The following is a 27399-nucleotide window of genomic DNA, read 5'->3' as shown; positions in this document are numbered from 1 at the left end:
GCTGGGGATTTGACAAACTTTATATATTGTGAAAATTGCATCCCAAAGTGGTTCATGTCCCAGGTCCTGAGGCCTTTGAACTCACCTGTGCCATTTCTTAAATAGCATAAGATAGGATAGCACGCAACAATTGAAGTTAATGTATCTTCCGGAATTCTGCAAATGAAGCAGTCGTGCTATAAAGGAAAAGAGCGACTAGACCAAAGAGATTAAGAAAACATTTATTGGTTGACAAATATAGAATAGCAGCGTCTCATGGTCAAGAGAAAGATAAAAAACTAAATGTACAGGCAGTGTGAGGGAAGAGAGTCTCATTTAAGCAGTGACGGCATCGTGCTCCTTGAACACGATGGTTTTGGGGTTGATTCCAACACTCTTGGTGGTGTTGTGCGTTTTGTAGATGCCGATGAGTCGATCTGCAATTTCAAACATGTTGTTCCTTAGGGAGATGATGATGAACTGAGCGTTCTTGGTTTGCTCCTGCACAGGTGGAACAGAAGAGGAGAGATGTTTAGAGATTTGAGTATCGCGCTGGCATGTTTCTGCCGCTTCTGAGCGATCGCGTCAATACTCACATAAATGTAACAGGCAACAATGGAGACGTTCTTGAAATCGAGAGCAGCGTCGATCTCGTCCATGAAGTAGAGCGGTGTGGGCTTGTAATGATGCAGAGCGAAAACCAGAGCCAAGGAGCTGAGGGTCTTCTCTCCTCCTGAGAGGTTAAAGATCTTCTTCCAGCTCTTCTTTGGAGGTCGCACACTGAGTGAAAGGAAAAAGTGAGCAAGCAGAAATTCTATGCTTAAGACAGAAAACGGGATGAAAAAGTAAAGAATCTAAAAGGTTGTGTTGTACCTGAACATGATGCCCTCAGAAAATGGATCTAAGCTGTCCACAAGCTCCAGCTCTGCGTCGCCCCCAAGTGTGAGCATCTGGTAGTTCTCCTTCAGCTTGTTGGTGATCATGTTGAAGCCCGTCATGAACTCGTTGAGGCGCTGCTTCCTCAGGTCCTCGAAGCCACGCTTGAATTGGTCTCTTTCTGTTGTGATCTCGTCCAGCTGGGCCACACGCTGCAGGTACAGCTCCTCCTGAGGACGCACACACGGACATTACGTCTTTACATGAATCACCTCGTTCACGATTTTAGTGAATTACACCCTACAGGGAAAATCCTGTAAAGACAAAACTCCAAAGTCCTTGCCGAGGGACGCCTATGAAGAGTGGCACATACCTTCTTCTTGTACTCTGCGATGGCCCCGAGGTTTGGCTTCATCTGGGCACTCTGAGTCTCCAGCTTCATCATGGTGTTGATGATGGTGTTGGGATCTTTCATTTCGTCGAGGTCTGCAGGCGTGAGAACAGGAAGCTCCTCTGCTGGCTTGTCATCAATGGCATGAAGGGAAAGCTTTGCGGCCTGAAGAGCACAGAGGGGATTTATTAACAGTTCAAGGACTGTTAAAAATAAAACAAACAATTCACCAATAATTAGAGAATTGTGTGGAGACATCTGAGCTCCAGAAAACAGCCTGGAGTGTGGAGGAGCTGAGTCATCTGTGCTCTGATGTTGAACTGCATGTCGTGTTTGATGATGAGATAACAGAACGGTGATCTCATCCATAACCTGATCCCAGCCAAACAAATTGGTTTTGGTGTCTAGCCTGACAGAGCCCTACACCCCAACACTCATTCTGTGGGAAAACCTCATTTCAGCTGAGTGTATCCATACTGAGCCCCGCCCCTTCCCCTCCTGCACCCACCTCCTTGTGCCAGTGCTTGATCTTGCCGTTGTGTTCGTTGATGGTGGCGTCAATCTGCTCGATGCGGAGACGAACGCTGAGCGACTCCTCCTGAAGCGTGTGCTCCTGCTGCTGCAGGGCTTTGATCTCCTTCAGCACTCCCTGGTACTGCTCCTGCACCTCAGGTAGCGCCTCCTAGGGGACAGGGAGGGAATCATAAGTCGGCATACATTTGCTTCGTTTGATGCCAAGCTTCCGCACGGCTACAAAAATTAAAATACAGAAATCAAAAGCCTAATGTATAATGAGATGTATACACTTACTTTGGCTAAGAGGTTTCAAAGGTGCATGCAGATCGAGAAATTTCAAGTCAAGTAAACCGTGTAAATACCTCAGCCTCCTGACAGGCCTTCATGATTGCCCCTGCCTCATCTTCCAGCTTCTTCAGCTGCTCTGTGAGCTGCTCCATGGACTTCTGTGTCTCCTGCAGCTCAGTTTGCACACGAGTCACGCTCTCCTCGCACTTCTTCAGGTTTCTGAAGAGGAAAAACGAAAACCAAAGGAGAAGAGCCTCTGTGAGACTGACATGTATGTAACGCAGGTCAACTCAGGTCTTCTGATAATATGCAGAGCTTGTTGGACACATTCAGATGCTGCTGCTGCTGTTTTAGGTACGAGACAGGCTGTCAGGTTAATGTTGTAATTGTTATTCCATATAGGCCACAGATAAACCATACAATTACACACTTTTATTGCACAAGTGACTTCAGCACGCCTCCTCCTGCGCTCAGGTATGATGTAAATGCCTTCCCTCCACATTAAACCAAGGAGTGGTGGCTGTGTATGTGTGAGACCACAGTGACTTAAATACATTTGTCTGGGCCGGCTGAAGCACAACTGTCTTTTCAACAAGGCCACAAGAAAATCTGAGCTAAGTGAGAGAAGCTCAACTCTTTGGATCCAACATGCAGTCGTGCCTATGTGCAGGTTCACACAGGACGTGGATATTAGAGGGAAGAAGCTGTGTGTGGGTGGTCATGTCGTTAGTATGATTTAACCACACCCGAGTATTGGGAAAGAAGATGGCATGTTTTTATGAGCTCCCCACTCACTTCAACCATTGAGTCAAAAGCTCAGAGGTGCAGCAGCTACACACACCGAGCTGCTGGAGGTCAGTGTGTGGTTTGTTAGACCAAACGTTACTGTAACCAACAGCAAATCATTCCATTATATTTTTGTTTGTGTTTCTAATGCAGAACTAATTAGCAATCAAGTGTCGCAGCAGGGGCGTCTATTGTGAACGGACTCGTTTGTGTTCCGGTTTTCCATGTCTGTGTTTCTTTGTACATGTGTCATGTTCATGGGCATGAGGTTGTTCTGTTTGTTGTCTTCACAGAGGCGACACTAGGTCAGGTAGTTAGCAGCTTGTGTCTCCTGTGGTGAGCAGCCAAATGAGGTACGTTTAAGTACTGAAATGTGTGTTTACAGGTGTCAGAGGCACGGCAACGTTCGCACTTGAAAGATTTAGATGGAACGATAAACGTCCCCGCAGAAATGCAGAAATTGCATCGACCGAGCAAATGGGATCAAATCACAGGCCAGTAGATGCAGACGGCATTGTTCCAGGTGTAAATTGGCATAATGTTTAGATGAAAACTGTTATCTGTGTCATTGTGTGGACAATCTTAAGAGCTATCTGTCCATCACACGGCCTGTGTCTGGAACGGCAAACTCTCTTACCTGTCTGCGGTCTTTATGGCCACCTGGGCCTTGGTTATGGTGGAGGAGCATTCATCCAGCCCTTTGTTGATCGTGTCAAGTTTATCTTGCTGAGCCTTCAGTTTGTGGCTGTTGATGTCCACGATCAGGTTGTGAAGCCGTTTCACCTCATTCTCCACTTTCCCTGCCTTACTGGAGGCTGCCTCAAAGTCTGAGGGCACAGATGGAGAAACAGGAAATAAAGAATTCATTATATATTCTATGTAATAGAGGCTAAAGCTATGTGCTGCTTGTTCTCTCTGGCTCTCATTTAAACAGTATTTCCCCCGATTGATCTTTGTGTCTAACCACTTTACAAAGTCCCGACCTTGCTTGAAGGCCCCCAGGCTCTTCTCCAGCTGTTTCTGCTTGGCTTTGTCTGGGGCTGCAGCCAGGACGTTGGCTTCCAGTTCCTTGATCTGGATCTTCAGGTGAGTCTCCTGGTCAGCAAGACTCTGAGGGACGGACAAGAGAAGAATATTCAGCCACATACAGTTCATACGCTAAGAGGGCGGGCAGGAATGAGTGTGTGTGTGTGTGTGTGTGTGTGTGTGTGTGTGTGTGTGTGTGTGTGTGTGTGTGTGTGTGTGTGTGTGTGTGTGTGAGAGAGTGAGAATATTCAGCCACATACAGTTCATACGTTAAGAGGGCAGGAAGGTGTGTGTATGTGACTGTGTGTGTGTGTGTCTGTATGACTGTGTGTGTGTGACTGTATGACTGTGTGTGTGACTGTATGACTGTGTGTGTGTGTGTGTGTGTGTGTGTGTGTGTGTGTCACGTACAGTCATGCTGTTGCTGTATTTTTCCAGGGTGTTCTTCATGTCTCTGAGCTGAGGCCGGACACGCTGGACATTCTCCTCCAGCTGCAGCTTTCTCTCTTGGCAGCCCTGCAGCTTTGTCACCTTCTCATTTAGTTTGCTCTCCATGTGGTCGAGCTGTGGAAAAATGTGGAAGTATAAATAACAAAATCGAGACATTTTGAAGACTAAAGGCAAGCTGTGATGATTATATGACACAGAAGCAGTGTGTGTGTGTGTCTGTGTGCCCACACCTCCTGTTGGGAGACTTCAGTGCCAAGGGAGGAGCCCATCCTACCCTTCATTACTCTTCCTCCTCCGGTCATTGTTCCTGTGAAGAACAGATATCAGACAGGAAACGCATTTTTTCAGTTATTAAGTTATCTTTAAGTGAAAGTTGGAGACACTAAGAAGCTGGGGAAGAAGACAAACATGAACCAAGTCATCCTCCTACCAGCCATCTCGATGATCTGTCCCTTAAGGGTGACCACTCTCCAGCGTCGGTCCTTCTGGAAGGCCATGCGTGTGGCCTGCTCCATATCCTGGGCCACCAGCGTGTCTCTGAGGGCAAAGTAGAAAGCTGGACGCACGCTCTCGTCGTTCACTCGCACCATGTCGAACAGGCGAGCGCTGTTCTCTGGAGTCTGAATGGGATCCATCTTCCTCTCCCACACCTTCATCTAAGCAGAGGAAGCCATGGGGAATGAAGATGAGACCATTGTGTGCACACCAATTAAAACTTGAGTAGCTAAGGACAATTAGATCAGAAAATGTCAAGTCACCCAGTGGTCCAGTGATGACATAATGCTCATTACACAACCGTCAACTAAATGGAACAAAAATGACAAATGGTTCAGCAGCTAAGATTCTTACCACCAGTGGAAAAAAGAAGCAATGTTTGGCCTCAGGGTGGCGTCAGAGGAAAAACAAAGTTGTAACCGACTTCAAAAGGGTTTTGTCATCTAACATGCAAACACGTCTTCAGTATATTGCATGTCAGTGTTGACTTCAAAATACTGTTTAAGCTGCTTTCATGTTGGGAATGTTAAGATTGTGGGGTTCCACCACAAACTGGGCGATCACCAAAGTCATCAGTATTCAATGCACCTAATGATGAAACTAATTCAGCCTCTCATGTGTTCACTCCCTTGACTGAGCCAAGTGGAAACGTCTTTACCTTGTCGAGGCCAATAAAGGTCGCGACGCCGATGTTCTGCTCTTTCAGAAATGTGACACATTTCTGAGCCGTGTCAATGGTGTCCACCAGGATGTTGTCCAGGGCGCCGCAGCTGGAGGAAATGGCCACGTCGTATTTCTCATCGATGGCTCCCAGGTCACCCTGCAAGTACAAACATGTGAGCACGTAGCTTTGGAGACAATCAAAGGTTTACCTCCTGTAGAATGAAACCATGGTCCTATCTATATTTTGACACATTTACCAAGTGCTTGCTGATCTGCTCACTGGAGCTGAATGTCTAATCTCTGACTAAGCGTCATGTGATTGATATGACAGGATTCTCACCAATCTTCCAAGGATTCCTGGGATTCTGCCACTCTTCTTCTGCTGCATGAGGGCATCCAGAACTTTCCCCCGGCTGCGGTTGGAGGACAGGGAGCTCTTGGCTTCTTCCACCTTCTGCCTCATTTCTTTCACCACTTCCCTGGTCTGGTTGTCCACCTGCATGAGTTTCTCCAGCTCCGTCTCATCCTGATGGGAAGGGAGCGAAACAAAGAGGTGAACCCCATTCAAAGAACAGATCCGGTCAAAGGTACAGACTCTGACGACGACTACAGTGCGTGATCATTGGTGGTGAGTATTAAGCAGATTCTGTGTGTGGCTTCACCTTCTTCAGCTCCTGCTCATGTTGGGGTATTTTGACTTGCAAGTCTTTGATGGCGGTGCGTCGCTCCCGCAGTGTGTCAGAGGTTGTTTGAAGCGTCTGCTTGGCTGTATTGAGCTGCGTCACAGCTGTGTTGTGGCGGCTGAGGTAGATATCGAGCTCTGACTGAGCCAGATCCATGCGAGAGCGAGTTTCATTCACAGCCTTGCTGAGCTCCATCAGCTCCTTCTCTTTGGTCTGGAATGAGATGGAGCGTTTTAAAAAATATTGTACAGCGTTGATCCAAACTATTTATCATCCAAAAGTAAACAAAGCATAAAATAGGAACACAGAAATGCACACACACCTCTTTGTCCTGCTGGAGGCCACTGGTCTCTTCCTTCAGGCTCTCCATCACCTCCTTCAGTTTCTCCTCCTGTTTCACCTTCTGCTGCTCCAGCTCTTCCTTCTGAGCCGTTGCTTCAGATATCGCCTTTTCACTGTTGGCTGGCACACTGCGCACCTCCTCCAGCTGAAAGGGAAGACAAACGGGACAAGAGACAAACACAGATGAGATACGTGTGATCCCACACATCCAAGCTCATCTCGTCAGTCATCAAATAAAATTGATGTTGAGAAATAAGTCAGAGCAGGGAAGAATCAGAGCAGGTGTCAAAGAAGTGAGTTAAATATGTTTTTGTTGGTGCCAGTTAAACACAAATTGTGCTTTATAGTTCTTCAGACCAAAACACACCACTGTAATCAACTATAAACACAGATTTGGGACTAAGCAGGTTCTGGTTAAGATTGGCAGAACAGTGTGCCGCTTTGCAGGGCTGAAACAGGGGAAGGAGTGGTGTGTTTATATAGCCTATGTTTTGTAGGGTTAACTGTGGGTGAAAAGTGAATGTGGCTGGAATTGTTACACAAGCCAGGCCATAGTTGACTACCACACAGCAGAACACTGCTCCCCTGAGGTCTGTCTGCCTCCGCCTCGGCTCCCCCCTCTGACCAAGACATTGCCAAAGCACAGCCATTGTGGCTGCAGCAGTCAGGGTTTCAGAGCAGAGAGGGAGGTGAGAAGACACCAACACTTAAATCTGGGTTTGTGTGTGGGAGTGTGTGAGGGACTGCAAAAGTTGGTGAATCTTAAGTCTCAGGTAAAGGAGCATTATTAAACAGGCAAATAGAGCCTGAATGTGGGCTGATTAAGCAAACACCAGCAATCAAGCCCCCTAGTGGCCAGTTAGGACAGAATCAATTGAATTTTATTTGAAATCTCTGAATGACCTCTAATGTTTAGGGAAAGCTTTCTTTTTTTTTTTTAACACTAATGCAACACAACCTTAACAATAACCAAGTTGCAGTGTAGATCCCACATGTGAGTGAGAAAATAACTGCTTTAGCATTAAAACAACAGAACCGTGAACCATTGTGATGATTTTGAGAACTAATGTATGTTTGCCTCTAATTTGATAGTAAGTTCAATACTACAACGAACATTTCATCCAATTTGAGCCAGATCCAGTCCACATGTTGTAACACAGCAGTGTGTAAAGAAATGAATGTTCACAGTAAATGTCCAAACAAAAATATACAACTGCGCGTCCAAAATGTTCAACCTACAATCGATTCTAGTAAATCTAATTGCAAATCAAGTCTATATGAGACAGTAATGGAAGTACAAACTAATTAGTTTAATTATGCATCAACTTGGTCTACTTAAGATGTCTGTGCAGCCTTGACGAATGCCTTTTTCTTTAGACCTTAGAACAACAGACCTTGTGTTTTCTATAAGGGAGGGAAATTGTATTTTTAGTGCCCATGTTTCTTTCTTGGCCAAGGGACAAAATAAACAGAATAAATCTGAAGTGTCATACCACGGCTGCTCGCTTGTTTTGACTTACAGTGAAACTCTGTTTATGGGTATATCCTGTAAATTAACTATGAAAAAAAATTGGCCACAATTCTGTTGTGCTGACTTACAGATTGAAGCTATTTTCCTATGATCTCAGCCCCTGAACACTGCAAGTATGCCCACTGTGATATCACACACATTAAATAACCACAATATTAGCAAACAGCAACACAAAATTGACTGAGCCAGTGTGTGTGTGTTTGTGGCAAACATCAATTTAAAAAGCTCACACACCTTTTCCTTGTCCTTCTCTAGCTGCTTCTGCAGTTTCTTGTTTTTGCTCTTGGAGTGTTTGATCTTCTCACGCACTTCCACGTCTTGCAGGTCCAGCTGGGTGAACTTCTCCTTCTGGGCCTCAATGTACTTGTTAAGCTTGTTTTGCTTCCTGGAGGAGGAGTAGCATTCTTATTGGCCACTCTTACTCTAATTCAGTTATGGGAGACTTAATTATCAGATAAGCTACAGGAATGAGAAAAATAAATAAAAACCACACAATATATACAGTAGATAATAATGGGCCCAGCTTCCACGACGACCCAGCAAGCAATGTGGAACCAGCAGCTTCTGATGTCCCACACATGCTGCATTTCACTGTTTACTCATCTCAAAGTTAGTCCGTTTAAAAAAATGATTTATGGCCGGGAGAGAGTATTCTTTACTACTCTCCATGTAAAAAACATGTTATTCTGCACAACATTATTCTATTTATAATTAACCATTTATTATTTGACTCATAAAATAACAAAAAAATACTTTACTTCTCCACATTCTTCAGCTCTTGGTTCATCTTCTCCATCTCCTGTGCTATGGTGGCATTTTTCTCGGTGAGTTCCTTGGTATTCTCTGTGATCCTCTGCTTTTCTTCAGCTTTATCTACCAGGCGCTTTTGCAGATCATGACTAAGGACAAAAAGATATCGGCATACACAGATGAAGACATACACAGTCAATTACACACAAAACAGTGGAGTCTGACGGCAAGAATGTGTAATATTCCCATCTGAATGCTTTGAAATGTCATTTTCTTCCTGCCTTCCTTCATCAGTACTTTTTAACTTTATGGTTAGTGTCAGATTAGAATTTAAGTGTACTGGATTGTTTAATTTGGCTTTTTTTTTTTAAAGGGCACTTACACATAATACTGGCACAGCTTGTTCTTGTGTTTGAAGATGTCATTCTCCAGGGCGAGGAACTCCACAGCTTTGTTCTTTTCTCCTTCTAAAGCATTCTTCTCTTTTTCCACCAGCTTCACTCGATTCAGCTAGAACAATGAACAAACAGTATCCAAATACTCAAGATCAGGTGACATAAAAGTATTAAGTTGCTTTTAAGTGTAGAAAACATGCAGAAGAGCCACATTTACAAATTAGGATTTATGTATCAGGACAGAACTGACAAATTGGGAACATCTGATTCTCACCCCCAATCAAGATGTTACTGTTTAAAATGGAGCTATTTGACTTCAGTCATACTATTGTTCATTCTGAAGCAATAACGTAAATAATCAAATATTTGTGATAAATACTAATCTACATTTAAATGAATTGGCTTATAATCAATTGCAATTTTCACTTCACCTGTAAACACTCATCCTGTAAACACTTTCTGTAATGTTAAAGTAATGACTGAAAAACTAAAATTTTAAAGTAACAAAACTATCCAGTTGTATTCAACATCCTAGTACATACATTAAAACTTAAAGCTTAAAACTTCTACAGCAAAGAGAGTAGAGACAGGCTCAGTCAGGGCACTCAGTCAGATCCTGGTGTCCTGAGCTAAAAGCTGAGCCTCTCACCTTCTCTCCCCTCTGCTCATTGAGCAGTTCAATGCGGCGTGCCAGCGTCTGGATTGGCTGCTTGAGGCGGCAGGAGCCAATAATGTCCTCCAGGTACTCCAACATGCCCTCGTCATGCTCCGTCTGACCTTTAGGTTTCATCATGGCGATCTGCTCCACCTCACCCTGAGTGGAGGACATGACAACACATGGACACACACACACTTGTCACACAATCAGAGTTTAGACTTATTAGCAGTTCTAATGTTGCAAAAAAAAATTTGAAAAAAATATATTAAATAAGCCACGGTCACACAGCTCACTATTATTGCAGTGGGTTGACTTAAATCACAACCATGAACATGAAAATGCTGTTTTGCTACACACAGCTGGTGGAAGCAGGAAGCCTGCAGTGGCCTCACCACTCAGAGGGAAGAAGAAGAATAAGCACCATGGTGAACATTTAGTACATATATAGATAAAGGCAAAAACCTAGTAGTAGTTAACACATTTCTACCTAAATCCAGATTAATTACATCCACTCAACTGTGCCCACTAGTGATTACACCCCCCCACACACACACACACACAGTATTGCACTGCCTGTAACTGAACTCAACTACTTTAGTATGACATATTTGGGAAATAAAATTATGAGTGACTGAAACTCAAAAGCATGTAATGCTGTGCAAATTATGACCTCCTGTATTTACACCTGAGGGTAACTGCTACATACTACATATGTGTAATTCTTGTCCTATGTATCTTTTATTATTTTATATTTGTTTGAATATGATCGTTTTTAGATTAGAATTACAAATTGTCCCCACAATAAAAATCCCAACCTAAACAGAATAAAACAGGAGTCTAAATAAAAATAAAAACTCCACCGGTGTCTCATCTCAGTCTGGACAACATGCATACAACATATTACTTATTACATATTTTAACAGAGAGAGAAAAAAAGCCAGTATGAGGGGTGGGGGGAGAATCCCATGTCACCCTCTGCTTTGACCAGTGCACAAAATAGATGGCTTCCCCTTAGCCAGAGGCCTGGAAAAGTGACCCTGGAGAACAAGCTAAAGCCTCTTCCCATAGTCATGCAGCCATGTCACACAGAGCTGGACACGGCCAAACATTCAAGGGAGCAGGAGTGGACATCAACACACACAATAAGTCAGCAGGATACATGTCATTAGCCAACTAACCACAAAACAAAAAACCGCAGTGGAGGCAGAAAGAAAGTGATCACCTAAAACTAACTGCATACTAAAATAAAACAAAAATAAGCAGAAGGAGAACGATTAGATTCGGCCCCAGGATGAGTCACTTCCCCATAAGCCTCCAGTTAATAAGTAATAATAGCTAGGCTGCATATGTAACAAATTGAAAAGTGTAACCACTGAAGTTGTTCAAACTAATGAGACAAAACTGAGACAAAAACAACAACCAAATAATAAAATCAGAAAAATAATTCAAAAATATATCAGTGCCATTACATTTAGTGGAGGAGAAACAAACACAAAGTGAACCCATATTAAAGCTGTGATAATGGAGGGTGTCTGATCCGGCCACGCTGAAGCAGCACTGCTAATATTGGGGTTGGGGACTTTTCTCACACGCCAATATTTACGTGCTGCTAAAGCGTGGCAGGTACATGGGAAAGCGAGTGGAAGGGAGGTCCAACCTGCCACAGAGCATCCGACCGCAAAATCTAGCCTCAGCTGTGGAACTGCAGCCACCAGATCCTCGTGTGGGCAAAAACTGCGATTTTCCTTAAAATTCTAAAGCAGCAAATAATGGTTCGCACCTTTACCACATTGTTTCAAACCATGATGCGCTGCTATAGCAGTCTAAGGACTGGCAGAGGGCAAGTCAGCTCCTTTCCAACCCCGGAGCAACAGGTTGTTCCCACTTTAAAAAAAGGCATGGCTTATTAAAGTGGCCATCAAACTTTTGACGCAAAAGGGGGCTGAGAACTGAGCAGCGAATGAGGAGCAGGGACATTTCTGACAGAATGGGATGATCGAAGCAAAAAGAAGTTACAAGTAGAAGAGCAAAAGGACATATTAAAATTACCTGCAAGATCAGAAATCTGTTGTGGTCTAGGTCAATACCGTGGCTTCGGAGTAAAGCCCCCACATCTTTGAACGTAGCTTTCTTGCCATTGATATAGTAGGCTGAAGAATTATCTTTGTTGGCAGTCCTGGAAACGTAGAACTTGCTGCTGGGGATGACTTCGTACTCATCTCCTTCCTGGCTCAGAGGGGGGAGGGGCAGAGGACACAGAAGCTTAGAGCAGAGCAGAGCACTTCATGAGAAACTTCACAGCTCTACACATCAACTGCCAATATTCAGAATATTGACAAATCCAAAAGGGAAGAAAACACACAACAGAACAACAAACTGCACCCATTAAGAACGACTAAGTGGGGCTTAATTAAACGGCATTAAACAGCTTTAGGCCAGCTACACTACCATGTTAATAGACCACATCACCACTGGAGTGTATTTGATCAGGTTACATTTACAAAACTGGAACATGTTAAATAATGATTACAGATTATACAAGCAACATAAAAAAATGCGGTTGACTTGTCTTTAATTATTTTCTGTATTTTTTTAGAAATGGACCTGATCCTTCATGGTGGTGTGCACAACAAGCCCGAAAAATACTGTTGTTCATCACAGTTTGCAATGTAGGCTGAATTCACACACACACTGCGGCATTAGGTAAGTCAAACTGATTTGTATTTAATTGGAATTTGTAGGTGATCCAGAATGGAACAGATGAACTCAAAAAGAGCAATCTAAGCAGTCCCTTTCTCAGACTCACACCCCCTGTGGCAGAGCAAATATAAAAATCTTATTTTATTCTAACTGTTACAAATTACACTCAGTTTTCAGAGTTATTTATTTTCTAATGGGAAAAGTGAATTCAAATTGATAATATAATCAAATCAAATGGTCCTAGTTACTGATGGGTCCCTTTCATTTATTTTTTAAAAATATAAAAAAATAGACAGATCAATTCTGGCAACATTATGAATGGACTACAGTATATGTAGGTGTGATTGGTGCATTTTATGACTAGTCTGGGCTGGTTTTAGTCACTGGTGTGACATAAATACAGTAGCATGAACTCATAAGCATACAGAAAAAAATATTTAAAATACTAAAAAATATATGTGGACACTGGAAAATATATCCAGTCACCTCCTCCAATTCCTGCTGTGTGTGGCTGAATTTGGAGGAGGTCAGTGAGAGTGTGTGTGTGCATGTGTGAGAGGCAGAGATATACCTTATCAATAATCTTTTGAAAATGCACCTCCACAGTGCAGCTTTGGACATCTTTGTGTTTATCAGAGCTGTGAATCAGCACAGAGAGCTTTTTGGATCGGATCTTTTGAGCTCTGTACCCAAACACAAACAGCATTGAATCTATCACATTGGACTTCCCACTGCCATTCGGACCAATGATGCAAGAAAAACGCTGGAGAAAAGGGCGAGAGAGGGGAAAAAAAGGAAAAAATAAATAAATAAAATATTTCAATAATTTGATTATATGCTCAAACTGTGTACATACACTCATAACATAACAACAGAGTGTGTAATGTCAGATTGTAGGACAGTAACATGGTGATGTGAGTGGCTGTGAGTGGGTGTGATCAAGACTTGGATTTTCATGTATCTATATTTGCAGAATTTTGGTGGGGAAATGACAAAAAACATGAATAGAATGCTTAAAAAGAAAGAAAATTAAGAAAAATGTCAGCACATGATTAAAGAAACTACCTCTAGTGAGATACACACACTGCATCAAAATGGTGGAGTGAGAACTTTTCACTTCACAAAAGTCAATTAATTTTTACTGTGTAAAATCATTAATAAATCTACATTTTTGTTCTATTACTAGACAAAGCAACGTGTTTACACCTTGCAAAAAATATAATCAAAGTCAAAATTAAATAAACAGCTGACATATAACAAATAAGGGGGAATCAGTGAGGTGGACAAACCAAATCCACTCAATCTTTTTGATGCAGGGTTTAGATTTGTCACCATGTTGTGTCGTACCTTGTGAAAAGGCCCCAGAATCTGCTCTCCGGCATAAGATTTAAAGTTACGATTGACTAAATGTGTGATCATCAGGCGAGGAGCGCCTGGTTCATTGGTCATTGCTGGGGGCGGGGGTGGAGGGATGCTGCCGAGAATCTCCTCCAAACTTCGGTTATCCACCGCCTCGGCAGCTTCTCCCTGAGACCCTGGATCTGTGGCACACACACACACACAAAAGTACAACTTTGACTCGTCGGTGCGGGTGGATTCAGGTGGGGGACAGCGGTGCGTGGGGGAGGGGTGGAGGAGCGACTACACAAACAAACAAAACACAGGCGGCGAGTTGGGCGACAGCGAGGCAGCGACTCCCCGAGAAAGTTGACAGGCGTTATTTTTCTTTGTTCTAAAAAACAAGAGCCAAGCGAGAAAAGACAGAGCATGACCGCGTAACAACCAGCCCATAATATTCCACAAACGCTCCCCACGAGGAGCGTATGATGCGCTACATTCACCCCAACGATGACAAATAACTAAAGAGTAAACTTCAGCCGTCGACGTCACATTTTCGCTCATATTGAAATTTAACTCAAAACACAACTCCAGCCCTCGCTTGGTTGTAATGAGGTGTAATGTAGCGCGGATGACGCTGCCATCACACCAAAGCATCAGCGACCTGTCTGAAATCTATTGTGCTCACATAAGCATAAACAAGCTGAGGGCTCGGTGTTTGTAAATACATTTCTTGCAGCGAGACCCCGACGCGTTACAACAATATCCATAGAAACACAAACGCCAGTTAAAGTCTGCGTGCATCGAAGCTCCATTAAAAGGATAATTAGATTCCAAATTCTAAGCATTAAGAGAGATCTACTGCACAAACACTTCACTATCCGAAATAAATTACCTTGTTCGCAGAGGAGATCTGGGACAGAGCCACACTCGACGCTACAAAAATCATCTCAAAAGTCACAATACGTTTATTGATCACGTACAAAAAAAATCAAACTACGTGCTGAGATTTAAGTAAGAAAAACTCTCCTAGTCGCGCCACTTGGCCATTAGCAGCACAGCCCCTCCATCAACGACACGCATCGCCATTGAGTGAACGCAACTTATTTAGATTCACAGACACCAAACCAGTCTTTGTTACTTGCCAGTTGTCGGCGGTGCCTCCCCTTGGCCATTGGAGTTGGTTTCTTGAGGGGGTACATCCAGCTCGTCTTCGGAGTCATCCCGGGGCTGCGACCCTTTCCCTCTGGGCTTGGCGGAGGCAGCTGTGCTCTTAGCACTTTTAGATGGCATGATTTGAAGTCTGAGGGGGTCATTGGCAAAAAAAAAAGAAAGAAGAATATCCATGAGTGGTTTTTGCGCCTGTCAATCTCCCAACTCCACTTATAGCCGATCACACGGAGCTACCCTGCTGTCAGGCTGCAATCATTACCACTGTTAATGTCGCCCATTCAGTTACATTTCCACTAAACTAACACTACCTTTCCAACTGTAAAGTGCATATTTAGATGGTAGGTGTGGATGAAGCCAGTTTGCTGGTTAACGTTGGAAGATGGCAATGATCACGTCTAAGACATGATAACTGCAGAGATGATAATGGAGCTCAAGTCCGCACAAATAACAGAGAAAATAAGTGACATCCTCCTCTGACACAGGCGGCTGGGAGCCCGCAGCACCGGGAGGAGGCACTTAGTTATTTTGCGCTTCACGGAGCTGGACGGTGCGCAGCGTTGTGGCGTTGGTGCGGGCAGGAAAATCAGATTAACCATAAGTAATTTGGCAGACAAATTCCCTTCATATGCATACAGCTACTCTGCCCCCGTGGCTGAGGCTGTAGCGTGTCCGCTGTAGCTCCAGAGACAAAGCGAACCAGGCTGCACAAACATCGTCCTCAGTCTCAAAGTTATCTTAACTTTATCCCCCGCAGTCTGTTGGGGGCGGAGGTGGAGACGCGGCTAATTCTCAAGTAGCTCGCAAAGTATAACGAAAAGTCAACTCACAGCACGCTGTTTTTACGATAGCGCCGCGATTTAGTAACGATATAATTACTAATCCTTACTAACGCCGTTTTAGCTTGTCCGCAAGACGCGTTAACTTAGGAGCGTTTATCCTCACCACGTTACTACGCTCTGTTCAGGTAGCGTTAGCTACATTTGCTGTCACTTAGCCACGTTAGCTGTTGAAACTAAGACTGGATAAAGCAGAAGCTTAGAGTAGCGTTTATACCAACTACTTGGCCCATATATGTTCTGGAGCTATACTGTGACTCAGCACTGATTAAGTTAGCGCTGTTTAAGTTAGCGAGTTTAGGTTTAAGTTTGCATTATCTGGTTTTATTTAATGGTTCGATTAACTTAGCTAGCGATTGCCAAAATAAGGCTAATTAGCTAAAGTTGTAGTTATCTTAAAGTTATATGGTAAAGCGGATCAAACAAGTACGGCATCTCAACGTTGAGCAACCATTGGCGTTTATTAAACCGTCTACCCGAGTTTAAAAAGCTGAAATGAGCAGCATTTGGCTTACTGTAATATTGTAAGTAAGATAGGATATCTAAGGAGTCGCGTGTTAAATGGTGAACCAACTTTCAATGCATTGCTAACATTGCTGATTATTGTGTTTTCCGTCGTAAAATTTATATTATCCTTATTTTTTCGTTAAATGTAGTTAGAAAGCAAGCAAGAAAGTATTCAATTTTAGACGCAAACTTTCTCATGACGATTCGCTCAAATGTTCCCTTTTACCTCTCGCTATCTGCGCACGATCGGCGAAGACTTTTCCCTCCTAGAGTGGAATCTCGATTTCTCTTACAAAAGTATTCGTTAATCCAAAAATTGGGAAAATATAATCCAAAAAATCTCAGTTGCGTTTCATTCCGACTCGCTCCCCTGCTCGAAAACTGTAACTTGTAAATGGCGCCTAAACTGTGCCGTCGAACCGAATTCGTTACAAACTGACGCAAGGCACCATGGACCGTTCAAAGGGCAAGGAAAAAAACACGAAATTCAAAAAAGGGGACGGTGCCAACTCTCTCACGATCCCGGCAAAAGGCGAGCCCACTGCCGCGAAATGTGCCGAGAAAACGCAGCGACGAATACAATCTACTTTTATTCTTTTAAGAAGTATAATTATATTAAAAGTTCATGTGAAATTCAAAAGTGTACGTCTTTAAAACCTATTTACCTCTTACTGTACAACGAAGTCCCGCCCCTGGAGATAACTACGCATGTAAAATATTATTATACGTGTGAACGAGTAATCTTAAACGTTGTTGTAATTAGTTATGCATATTTAAAAACATGAATTAAACGCGGGCGTAATGTTTACTTGTAAATAATTTAAATTAGCCAGCAACGAGGGAGCGAGACTCACAACTCTCGCGACAACCGTGGCTGCGGGCTTTTATTGACCCACATTAACATAGCTAACTGGCTACCTAAAGTTAGCAATGATAACTTCACTGACACATAGCGAAGAGTTGTGTAGTACGTTTCCTTCGTGCGGCTGTATTGTTCATGCAGCTTTTGATTGAGCGAATTATATCCACGCTTTGCGATAGCCGTGTGGGTAAGTCTGCAACGACAGGACGTGTACGTCTCATCCAGAAAACAGCTAAGCTAACGTTAGCCTTGTTAGTTGCGACGACCGTGAATTCACGTTAGCAACAGGCAGGTACCGTAGCAACTGCAGACGCTTGTTTGGTCACATTCGCCTGTAGCAACAGCCACCGCGTACACTCACTACGTGTCACCTTTTCATAATTAGAAGCTTCTAGACCGTTTGTTATGGAGCCCAATTGTATTAGCATGACAGAATGAACTTTAATTCGAGAGTTAATGCTGTTACGAAGTGAACATTTTCGTTCAGGGACTGTCAACAGACGCTGTCATCCACCATGAGACTGAAAACATCTCTGCTAAAGGAGCCTAAACATATCCTTTTATGAAGTCTGTTTTACGTCAAAGCTTCCGTCATAGGTATTCTGTATTTCAATCCACAACTTCTACAAAAATATGTGACGAAAATATTGAAAAAACCGATTACTATATGATATGTGTAGTTCTATGAAGCGTGTGCAATATGCTTAATTTGTTATCGGATAGTAATATTTATTGAACTGGTAGAAGTAATAATTGTATTATAATTAATTACTGTCTTTTGGCTTGACGTGAGAGGAACTGTACCAAAAACGATGCCTGTCTTGTCTCTATTCATCCATTTTCCAGAGTATACTACAAGCCTCCACAAAATAAATGAGAGTGAACGCAGTCATCGTTTACCTTAAAATTCATGCTTTTCCTTAACACTTGATCACATAAGGAACTTGTGAGTTGTGTAGGCTGGACGACAGCAGACGAGTTGTACTCATGCAGCGAGGACCACCAGATCCTCAAGTGGAACCTGCTGACCGACGAGACCAGTGTGGTCGTCAAATTGTCTGAGGAAATTTTCCCCACCGACCTACACTGGTTCCCCAAAACTGTAGGGGGCAAGAAGCAAACCCAGGCTGAAGTCTTTGTCCTTACCAGCACTGATGGCAAGTCTCTTCTCTGACACAGTGGAATACATGGTTTGGTATTTGGGTATTTGTGTTCACTTATACAATCAAATGGTTAGTTTTTTTCCCTGATTTGTTCATTTGCTCCGCAGCCACTAGGGTTGGTGATTGGCGTTTAGTCATGTTTTAATAAGGAGATGTGCTAACTAAACAGCTTTAGGCACTCTGACTTAACCCTGGTGCTTGTACTGAGTAGAGGACAGTAATGCTTGCTTGATCATAAACAGGAAGAGGAAACAACTTAGGAGCTGAGTTTCTATCGCAGTTCAGTGAAATCATCTTATTACATCATGCCACCAGTTTGCTACCTTGTAAAGTAAACACAGCCTTTTTCTAAACCAAACAACTATTTTGATGTGGGCGGGATCACATTGGTCCACATTTTAATGAAAAGCATTAATGCATCACTGAAGATTAAGTTACTGTGGTAAATATCAAATTACAAACACTTGATTTCGAGTCAATATCTGTGTAGTACATTACCTCAGTTGGCAATAAAGTCTGTCCAGAGATTATCTGCATGATTTGTATTGTCTCGGTCCTATATTAGATATACACGCAGAATATGAATGTAGTGTGACGGCAGGCGATGTGTGGTCACAACACTAATGGCAGTGTAGAGTTGCATAAACACACCCACAAACTGAAGCAGCAATTTCCCCTGGCAGACCAGTATGTAGTGAAAGCTCTGCTACCATTCCCTTCTGCGTCTTTATACTGCTTCTTGCCTTGTTTTTGCTGAAATATTGAAAGTTATTTTTTTGCTACTGGAGCAATATGATAATTGCAGACATGTATATGTATGATAACATCAACATCTCAAATTCTGTATGTATGATGTAGTATTATACAGAAAGCGATCGTTGTAAGAATCTATATTAACTTTCTTTGCTTATCTTTTCCTAACCTCATTTGATTAGCCTGGCCGCCACTGCAATTAAGTGGAAAGTAAGGGCTTGGGACAAGAAACAAGAGAGTGTTAGTTTGTGGAGGTGAATACAGATCCAGGAATCTATTGAAATGAATTTAGTGAGGAAGCACTTTTTTGATCATTTACAGTGGCATTGGTTTCTGAGAGATTTCTAGTTTTTCATTTTGTTGATGGTTTTCAAGTCATCATCCGTTTGACATAGATGTATCAAGATTGTTTTACCAAAACCATTGCATTTAAAACGACATAAAAAGCACCACATACAAAATGATCCACATAAAGTAGTCTATGAAAAGTGGGGTTAGAATGCTCTTTTAATTGTAAAAATGTCCTTTAATCCAGCTGCAGATGATTGTTATAGTCACTACCTGCTTCTCTGGAACAGCCACATTTGTTGGGTTGTCCATATTTAAAAATAGGAGATAGCAGCAGCAGCATGCTGATTTGCAGTTCTAGGCGACCAGAAATTACATAGAACATTCAGAATTTTTAATACACATTGCCACAAAGTATATGTTTGGCTAGTGTCTTTAATAACTCTCCATGCCCGATCGCTCCTCGAGTCTAGCACATACAAAAATGCTTTAATTCAACCATCAGAAGCCCTTGAGTTTCACTCATCCGCTTTGTGTTATAGTTTGCAATTTAGCCGAAAGGAGAAAATGCTTTTTTGCTGATTATGCTTTAAGGGGATTGATAGTTACAATGCTGTACAAAGCAACTTCTTCCTCTGGTCACTTTGCTTCACGCTCATACTCTATAAAAGTAAATTATAAATTATAGCACTTCCTGAGTTATAGTTCGTAAACTCCCTCTCTCCACTCAAACCCAGTTATATGGAATATCCATATGTTACGTCTTCTTTTGTCTCCATTTAGGGAAGTTCCACCTTGCCTCCAAGACAGGGCGCATTGAGAAGAGTGTCGACGCGCACAAAGGCGCCGTTCTGGCTGGGCGATGGAACTATGATGGGACTGCTCTTGTCACAGGTCGAGATAATTGGGACACACAGACATTTTCTGTATATCTTTGGTCTGTGTTAAATGAATATTCATTGAATCATTATCACTTTATGTATTTAATCAAAATTTAGAATTTTCCGTAGATACATTCTCAGTAAGTCTATTTTATCTGTTTCTGAACTTGTTTAGCTGGAGAAGATGGGCAGATGAAGATCTGGTCCAAAAGTGGAATGCTACGCTCAACACTAACACACCAAGGTAAGGGCTTGAGGTCCTAAGTTAAATGAATTTGATAAATAAACGGTATGTATCTAGTTCATAACTGCAGAAGATTACATACAATTGCGGAAAACCTATGTGCAAAGTTGAGCTCACTCATTTGTTTTGCTCTCAACCACTGCCCTCTAGTGTAATTAATACAATAATCACTAGTCAGCCTGTTTTTCCTACAGTAGCAGGTAATGTGCTTGATAGACTACCTGATGAGGTAATAGATGTAGGTGTGTGTTTGTCGACACTTTGTGTTTATTTTCAGCTTAATTGTCATAAGATGTTTGGGAGAGTGTGGCATAGTCAGTACAGCCCCTATGTCATACAGGGCCACCATGCTCTTATTTTGTGACTCTACCCCTGAATAATCGCTCTCCATTTGTACCAGTGGCAGTCAGTAAGGTAATAAGTCCTGTTCTTCACTCCTAGTAAACACTTGCTGTAGTAATTGAAGCAGTCAAAGTCAAAACCAGTAATTGTAATGTGATTGGCTATGCAGCAAAATAAACAGACGATAAGCAGTTTTGAGGTATGTGCAAGGTGTTCACAGTCTGCCCCGCCCCTTCTAAATATGAATCTTAATTTTACATAAATTGACTGGCAGTGGAGAGAAAACGCCGACAAGATCTTTAAACTGATGTTTTAACGGTGCTGGTCTGCAGCAGCCGTGTGAGGCGTTTAGTAAATACAACGCAATGCACAGTCACCAATTTACAGCCTCCCTTTCTCATTCTTTCAGTCACACACACACGCTGGCTTGAAGTGTGGATGCCAAATAACAGAATGAGAGCCGTAGAGCCGAGAGAAAAAGAGCACGAAGCAGGGAGCTGAAGTGATTAAGAGGAGCAGGCGTGCAGCACTACAGTCTTACTCTTGTGCATTCAGACAGAGCCCTTCTCCTGGTGCCATGACACACAAGTTCCCCTCCTCGCTGGGCTCAGAATAACCACCCCGGAGATGGGGCCTTGTTAGTCCTCCATTTAAAAACAGAGGCCCCAGATGGCAAATAAATTCGGACGACAAAAGTAAAGGGATAAGTTGTTGGAGCTTGCAGGTTGCACCGCACGAAAGCCCGTCTGTGTTTGTCGCGTGGACGCATACGTGGCTCACACACACACACACACACACACGCATCTGTGCCGATGACAATCAAGGGGAAATGTTTTTCTTCCTTGGATGTGTGTTTTTGAAAATGCGTGTGTGTGTGTGTGTGTGACACGCTCTGGATATAGCTGTGCTGGGTACAACCAAAAGCAAGGGTCGCTCCATGAGCTCTGTTTTCTTAATTCAACGTACCATAAAGTTTTCAAAGCTTTATAGGAGTGGAGTTTTATTAAAAGCCATAAAAGCCTCCTAATGATACATTTCTCTGTCCGGTGTTCACGTTACAGATGGCTTACTTATTAATTTATTCATAGTGCTCTTTGACTTATTAAATGTTTTTTTCTCAGTAGTGGTAGAGAGAAAAAAATGAGGGGAGAGGGGGGGGGGTGAAATATGGCTCCTTGGGAAATGGATGGCACACTCCTGCTGAATGACTGGTGCTGTGGAAAACCTGGCAGCGGAACAGCGATTCAGCCCCAATAGAAACATTTTCCCTTAGCTGGCTGTTTGGAGAATGAGCTGCTGGGTGGCACAGATTTGTAGAACACCTGGATTTTGCACCAGCGCCAGAGGGAGAGAGACAGAAAGAGGGAGAGAGACACGCACACACACACACACACACACACACACCATCCTGCACATGGCACAAAGTGCAGATGTAGCTCCTCGCAACTATGTAATCACTTGCTCATACACAAACACACAAACTTCAGGAGGAGGCTGTGGGACCTTCGTCTGTTCGTGTGTACTGTGACCCATGTGACCAGAAAAGAGAGGGAGTAAGCCAGAGAGAGAGAGAGAGAGAGAGAGAGAGAGAGAGAGAGAGAGAGAGAGAGAGAGAGAGAGAGAGAGAGAGAGAGAAGAGAGAGAGAGAGAGAGAGAGAGAGAGAGAGAGAGAGAGAGAGAGAGAGAGAGAGAGAGAGAGAGAGAGAGAGAGAGAGAGAGAGAGAGAGAGTCACCTTAACCCCTCATCGCTTTTGTCAGCTTTAGATCACGTGACCAGTTGGCATTTGCGAGAAACCACATGCACCTGGAGTGGGGTTAAATGTCACCCCCCCCTCCCATACACACACACATACACACTTTACACACACTCCCACATACATACTCAGTTGTGCTTGCAGAGGTTAGGCAGGTTCGCTCAGCTTGCATTTTGCAAAACACTTGCAAGCTAAGTGTTGTTCCATAGGCTGAATGAATGATTGAATGGTGAGAGACCTCAGAGGGAACATGACACTTTCTGAGAGGGGAAATTACCACGGCTGCATCCTTCAGCTGCTGCTCACAACTTTGTCAGAGAGGGGGGGGGAGAAACAAACACACACACACACACACACGCACACACACACACACACACACACACACACACGCACACACGCACACACACACACACACACACACACACACAGTGGATTCACACCCCTGCCTCAAATCACTGTCAGTATATTGATTATTTTACATGATTTGCTCAATCGTGTCTGTTGAGCTTTGATTTAGGCTACAATAATGTGTGTTTGTGTGTTTGTGTGTTTGTGTGGTCCAGGGTCCCCTGTGTATTCTGTGGCCTGGGGCCCAGACTCGGACAGAATCCTCTACACCTCGGGCCGACAGCTCATCATCAAGCCTCTGCAACCCAGCGCCAAAGTCACACAGGTAAGACTCCTCCACATGAGACGTGATGTGGTTTTGTGTCGTTTCTTTTGCAGTCGTGAAATATTCCCTTCGATAAATAAGGTAAGCGTATATTTGTCATACTGCTGTCTGTCATGTGACTCATTGATTAATAGTAAGAGGAAGAACTTGCTCTTCATAATGCCAATACCTGCCGTCTGTCTCTTTCATTGGGACAAATTGAGCAGGCTAATTTAAAAGGTCACTGCGCTCCATCACGTCCTAAAATACTTAAGGCCCCACTATGGTCATTGTAATTTCCATACAACATAACTTCGGTGTCTGAAAAGCAACCGCCACATCCGCTCCTGCCGCCGCTGTAATTCTGTCATCTGTGGATATCGCTCATTATTCTCATTAGGCCTCTCCTTCTCATGGTTTTGGGTTTGTCAGCTCTCTTTCTTCAGTAAATCTCTTTCCTTTGAAGTCAAGTCTAAAAACATTAGCATGTGGTATTTGTTTGTGAGTCAGTTAAGACTTTCATGATCTCAAATCTTCTAAACAGATAGATTTCTGTTACTTTTAGACCAAAGACTATCGTTAAAGTGTTCAGTCTTTATCCATTTTTAATGACTGAATCTTATTTAGATGTTGACCCTGAAGCTACCAATAAAATCTATAATAGTTCATTTGCAGAGTAATTATTACTAGCCCCTAAACATACAGATATAATGATTAGCAAGGGTGTTTCCCCCCTCACTTTGATGTCCAGCTCCTTGTGTCACTTATGAAGATTGAGGGTTGATTGAGGCTACCTTTGATCTGTGTGCTGTGATGTGTAATAAAGGTTTCTGCCTCTAGGGGCTTGGGCTTAATGCCGTCAATGACCTGTGACCTGCATTTGTCCCACATGTGCAAAAGAGAAACGACACCTTTCAGTTACTTGCCGCAGGGTTCATTTAAAATATTGTTTGAAATAGTTTCAAAGCCTCGCTAATTTGCATATGAAACCTAAGATAACGCTTACGAGAGCCTGAGGAGATCTTATCTAGTGCAATATGTTCTCTTCAAGGCTTGTTTCATGTGTGCATCATTCCATTTCCTGCAGCATCCAGTCTGTTCCAAATGAACACTGGTGATCATTGTGCGAGCCTTAACGCAATTTTACGTGTGAATGCAGAAATGACACTGGATCGCAGGCGTAAACAACTGGTAGGAGAAGGTTTGTGAGACGTCTTGTGCTGCAATGCTTCTAATCACACCCACACACACACAAACCATATATCTCTACTGTAGTAGGATGAAATATTTGCGTTGATATCGTTTTCATCAACTTGACCACTACGCCGCTGCAAAATAAAAGGACCAAACGTGACAAACTGATGTAGATCCGTCCTGGGTGTGCTCCAGTGCTCCCACATTAAGCAGAGGTGCCAGACTGAGGACCTCGCACACCACTGAGTATTTTTCTTGTTCATGTATACATTTGTTTATTGTTCTTCATGGGGCTGAATAGCGCCCGGGACCTTGAGTAAACAGCGGAGGGTTTAATGTGTGCCTTTTCACCCCTTTGCTCCCTCTCAGCTATGACCACACTTGGTGTGCGCGCACACACACACACACACACACACACACACACACACACACACACACACACACACACACACACACACACACACACACACAGAGCTTCATGAGGAGAACCCCTGTGACCTTTACAACCTCATACGCTGACACAGATACACACACTGGAGGAGGAGGGTACAAAAAATAAAGGATTGTAGGCATTATGGAGAGCAGGAACCAGATATGGATGCAGCAAGCGAAGGCTGGCGACGGGGCTTTCTGCCGTGTGTGTCGGCGCCGCAGCCGTATAGGTGGCTCCTACACATCTTGTTGCGTAATTTTCTGGCTCCAAACAGACCTGCTCGTCAAACGTGGGTGGAGTGGAATCACTGAGGTTGTCAGACACACAGACATCACACAAAAAAACAGTCATATATTTGAATTTGACTTTCTTTTACTTAAGATTAATGCAATATTTTAATCTAACAGACACTGCAGGTCAGAATATGATTTCAATGAGAGTAAGGCAGAGTCCTACTAGAACAAATGAATGGATGGTTCTGTAAACACAAATCTCTCTCTCTCTCCCCCTCTCACCAGTGGAAAGCTCACGATGGGGTCATTTTGAAGGTGGACTGGAATTCTGTCAATGATCTCATACTATCGGGTGGAGAAGACTGTAAATACAAGGTGAGTGGTGCTTCAGTCTACTTTTGGGAACTCTTCCGTGGGTGTTTTGGATCTCTCGGCTGAACTGATTCACACCTCTTCGCTCTTCTCCCTCACCAGGTGTGGGACAGCTACGGTCGCCTGCTGTACTCTTCGTCGTCGCACGACTACCCGGTCACCTCTTTGTCGTGGGCTCCAGATGGCGAGGTGTTCGCCGTGGGCTCCTTCAACGCCCTTCGACTCTGCGATAAGACTGGAGTAAGAATAGCTCTTTTATTAAGTTCGTCATTTAGGTTAGGTAAAGCTTTGTTTGTTTATTTGTACTTCAGGCTGGACTATAAAGCCACACGTGGAACATCAACACACCACATCTGTCCTGCCACTCCACTTTAGCCAAAGTTTCACCAGTTTTCATTGTGCACTTGTCCACAGCCAGACACACGCCAGATGAACAGAATGTGGCGTTGATAGTTACCTCTCTCTGCTATTATCTCCTCACGCATTAACATGAAATATCGGATCTCAGTCTTAATACCCTGTCACACAAAACGCCGAGGGAGCATTAAAGCAGGGGGGGGCGGGCCATGTGCCACACAGTGCCAAGGTAATGGAGGTTTTCATTCCAGAAGAGGCCGCACCGTGTAATTTCAGTGATTGGTTCTTCCTCTCTGGTTGAAGTCGTGCTCGTCAGCGGATTAAGGAATGCTGATGCAGGATTACCACGCGTTAGAAATAATTTACACAGTTTCTCACACTACACTAAAGACTGTATTACAGCCTGTCACTTTATGATAACGTCAAAAGCAGATGTGTTGAGACACGATGCCGAGCAAAAACACAACACTTTGACACTAATGCCGTATTCAGACAGTTACATTACATTACATTACGGTCATTTGGCAGACGCTTTTATCCAAAGCGACTTACAATAAGTGTGTTCAACAAAGGTAGATAAAAAACAAAGGTAGATAAAAGTTGTCAGCCAGACGTGCGTGTGTGCGTGTGTGCGTGTGTGCGTGTGTGCGTGTGTGCGTGTGCGTGTGCGTGTGCGTGTGCGTGTGCGTGTGCGTGTGTGTGTGCGTGTGTGTGTGTGTGTGTGTGTGTGTCTCACCCCGCATCGGCTAAATCTCTTTCCCCCACCTGTGAATGTGGGTCATTACTTTCAGGTATTATGAAGTCACATTTAACCCTTGGCTACCTGGTCCTATGAGGAAGAGAGTGAGCTTAGAGATACTGCATGTGACGGAGGAAAGGAATACGTCAGGGAACCCAAAACTGAGACTTAACTTGGTACTTTAATGTAATTATGTGTAATTATATGGTTTCAGAAGTGAGTGTGTGTGGAAGTGCAGCTGCAGACTGGTGTGACTACAAATAGTGACAAGCAGCAGTTTGATATAAATGGGTCCGACACGTGTTGGGTTGATCCGCTATTTATAAAAGAAGAAGAAGAAGGAGAAGAAGAAGGTCTCTTTCTCAATCCAGATCACAGTTGTGTTTTGTTTTTGTCAACGTCAACTGTTGTGTAACCATACACCAGTGTCATACAGTATATATAGTATGAATTTCCTTCCGTTTTCTCGTCTGCCAGTATATTTTTTCTTTATAATCAAAGTCATTTTCCACACAGTCAATGATTTTTGTGTATTAGGGTTTGGATTTTTAAGTTTGCAACTTTTTCCATGCGTTGCGTTCCCTTGTTAAGCCACATTACACGTCTTTTACCTGTTAACCAGAGTTCTAATAAGAGAACGATAGATGGAAATTGTTTATTATTATGGTTAGATGTTTGGCCAGAGGGGCTGTTTTCTTTACTGTGTCCCTTCTCTGCATGATGAGGTATTTAAGACTTTTTTTTTTTTT

At 43.2% G+C, this 27399-nt stretch overlaps 2 protein-coding genes across 3 annotated transcripts in view; one reads left to right on the top strand and one right to left on the bottom strand.

The window, feature by feature from the left end:
* Nucleotides 1–205: 205 nt before the first annotated feature.
* On the bottom strand, nt 206–15765 carry smc4 (structural maintenance of chromosomes 4). Of its 2 annotated transcripts, none has more exons than XM_076146042.1 (23): nt 15013–15765; nt 13877–14070; nt 13101–13292; nt 11879–12055; nt 9821–9985; nt 9159–9286; nt 8785–8925; nt 8261–8411; nt 6476–6640; nt 6133–6366; nt 5811–5996; nt 5466–5627; nt 4743–4968; nt 4543–4619; nt 4274–4426; nt 3820–3946; nt 3474–3663; nt 2125–2269; nt 1755–1928; nt 1229–1411; nt 853–1085; nt 576–759; nt 206–480 (listed from the first exon to the last, which is right to left on the bottom strand). In XM_076146042.1, the coding sequence occupies exons 1-23, from the start codon at nt 15212–15214 to the stop codon at nt 316–318; spliced, it is 3954 nt and encodes a 1317-aa protein (XP_076002157.1). In that variant the 5' UTR covers nt 15215–15765; the 3' UTR covers nt 206–315. The 2 variants fall into 2 exon arrangements, with proteins under 2 accessions (XP_076002157.1, XP_076002158.1); XM_076146043.1 differs by lacking the exon at nt 15013–15765 and adding an exon at nt 14763–14970.
* Nucleotides 15766–17029: 1264 nt separating this feature from the next.
* The window catches only part of ift80 (intraflagellar transport 80 homolog (Chlamydomonas)), a 35316-nt gene continuing 24946 nt past the window's right edge, over nt 17030–27399 (top strand). Inside the window, exons 1-8 of the mRNA XM_076146044.1 lie at nt 17030–17432; nt 17733–17800; nt 18184–18402; nt 20233–20343; nt 20506–20574; nt 23234–23343; nt 25468–25557; nt 25657–25794. Of these exons, the coding sequence (XP_076002159.1) occupies nt 17761–17800; nt 18184–18402; nt 20233–20343; nt 20506–20574; nt 23234–23343; nt 25468–25557; nt 25657–25794 (777 nt within the window). The 5' untranslated portion in view covers nt 17030–17432; nt 17733–17760. The remainder of the gene's footprint in view (nt 17433–17732; nt 17801–18183; nt 18403–20232; nt 20344–20505; nt 20575–23233; nt 23344–25467; nt 25558–25656; nt 25795–27399) is intronic.

Source organism: Genypterus blacodes, unplaced genomic scaffold (genome assembly GCF_046128005.1).
Source record: "Genypterus blacodes isolate CSIRO-AG114 ecotype Tasmania unplaced genomic scaffold, CSIRO-AGI_Gbla_v1 ptg000032l_1, whole genome shotgun sequence".
Lineage (NCBI taxonomy): Eukaryota > Metazoa > Chordata > Actinopteri > Ophidiiformes > Ophidiidae > Genypterus > Genypterus blacodes.
This window is presented reverse-complemented; position numbering and strand designations above follow the sequence as displayed.

What these genes read in the sequence shown, in the direction of transcription:
- smc4 (XM_076146042.1), bottom strand. Translation starts at nt 15,214, where the DNA reads ATGGATATTCTTCTTTCTTTTTTTTTTGCCAATGACCCCCTCAGACTT. An exon ending in GAGCTGAAGAATGTGGAGAA is followed by an intron (nt 8,412 to 8,784) that starts GTAAAGTATTTT and finishes CTCCTCCTCCAG; the next exon opens with GAAGCAAAACAAGCTTAACA. An exon ending in TCAAGCACTGGCACAAGGAG is followed by an intron (nt 1,412 to 1,754) that starts GTGGGTGCAGGA and finishes TGTGCTCTTCAG; the next exon opens with GCCGCAAAGCTTTCCCTTCA.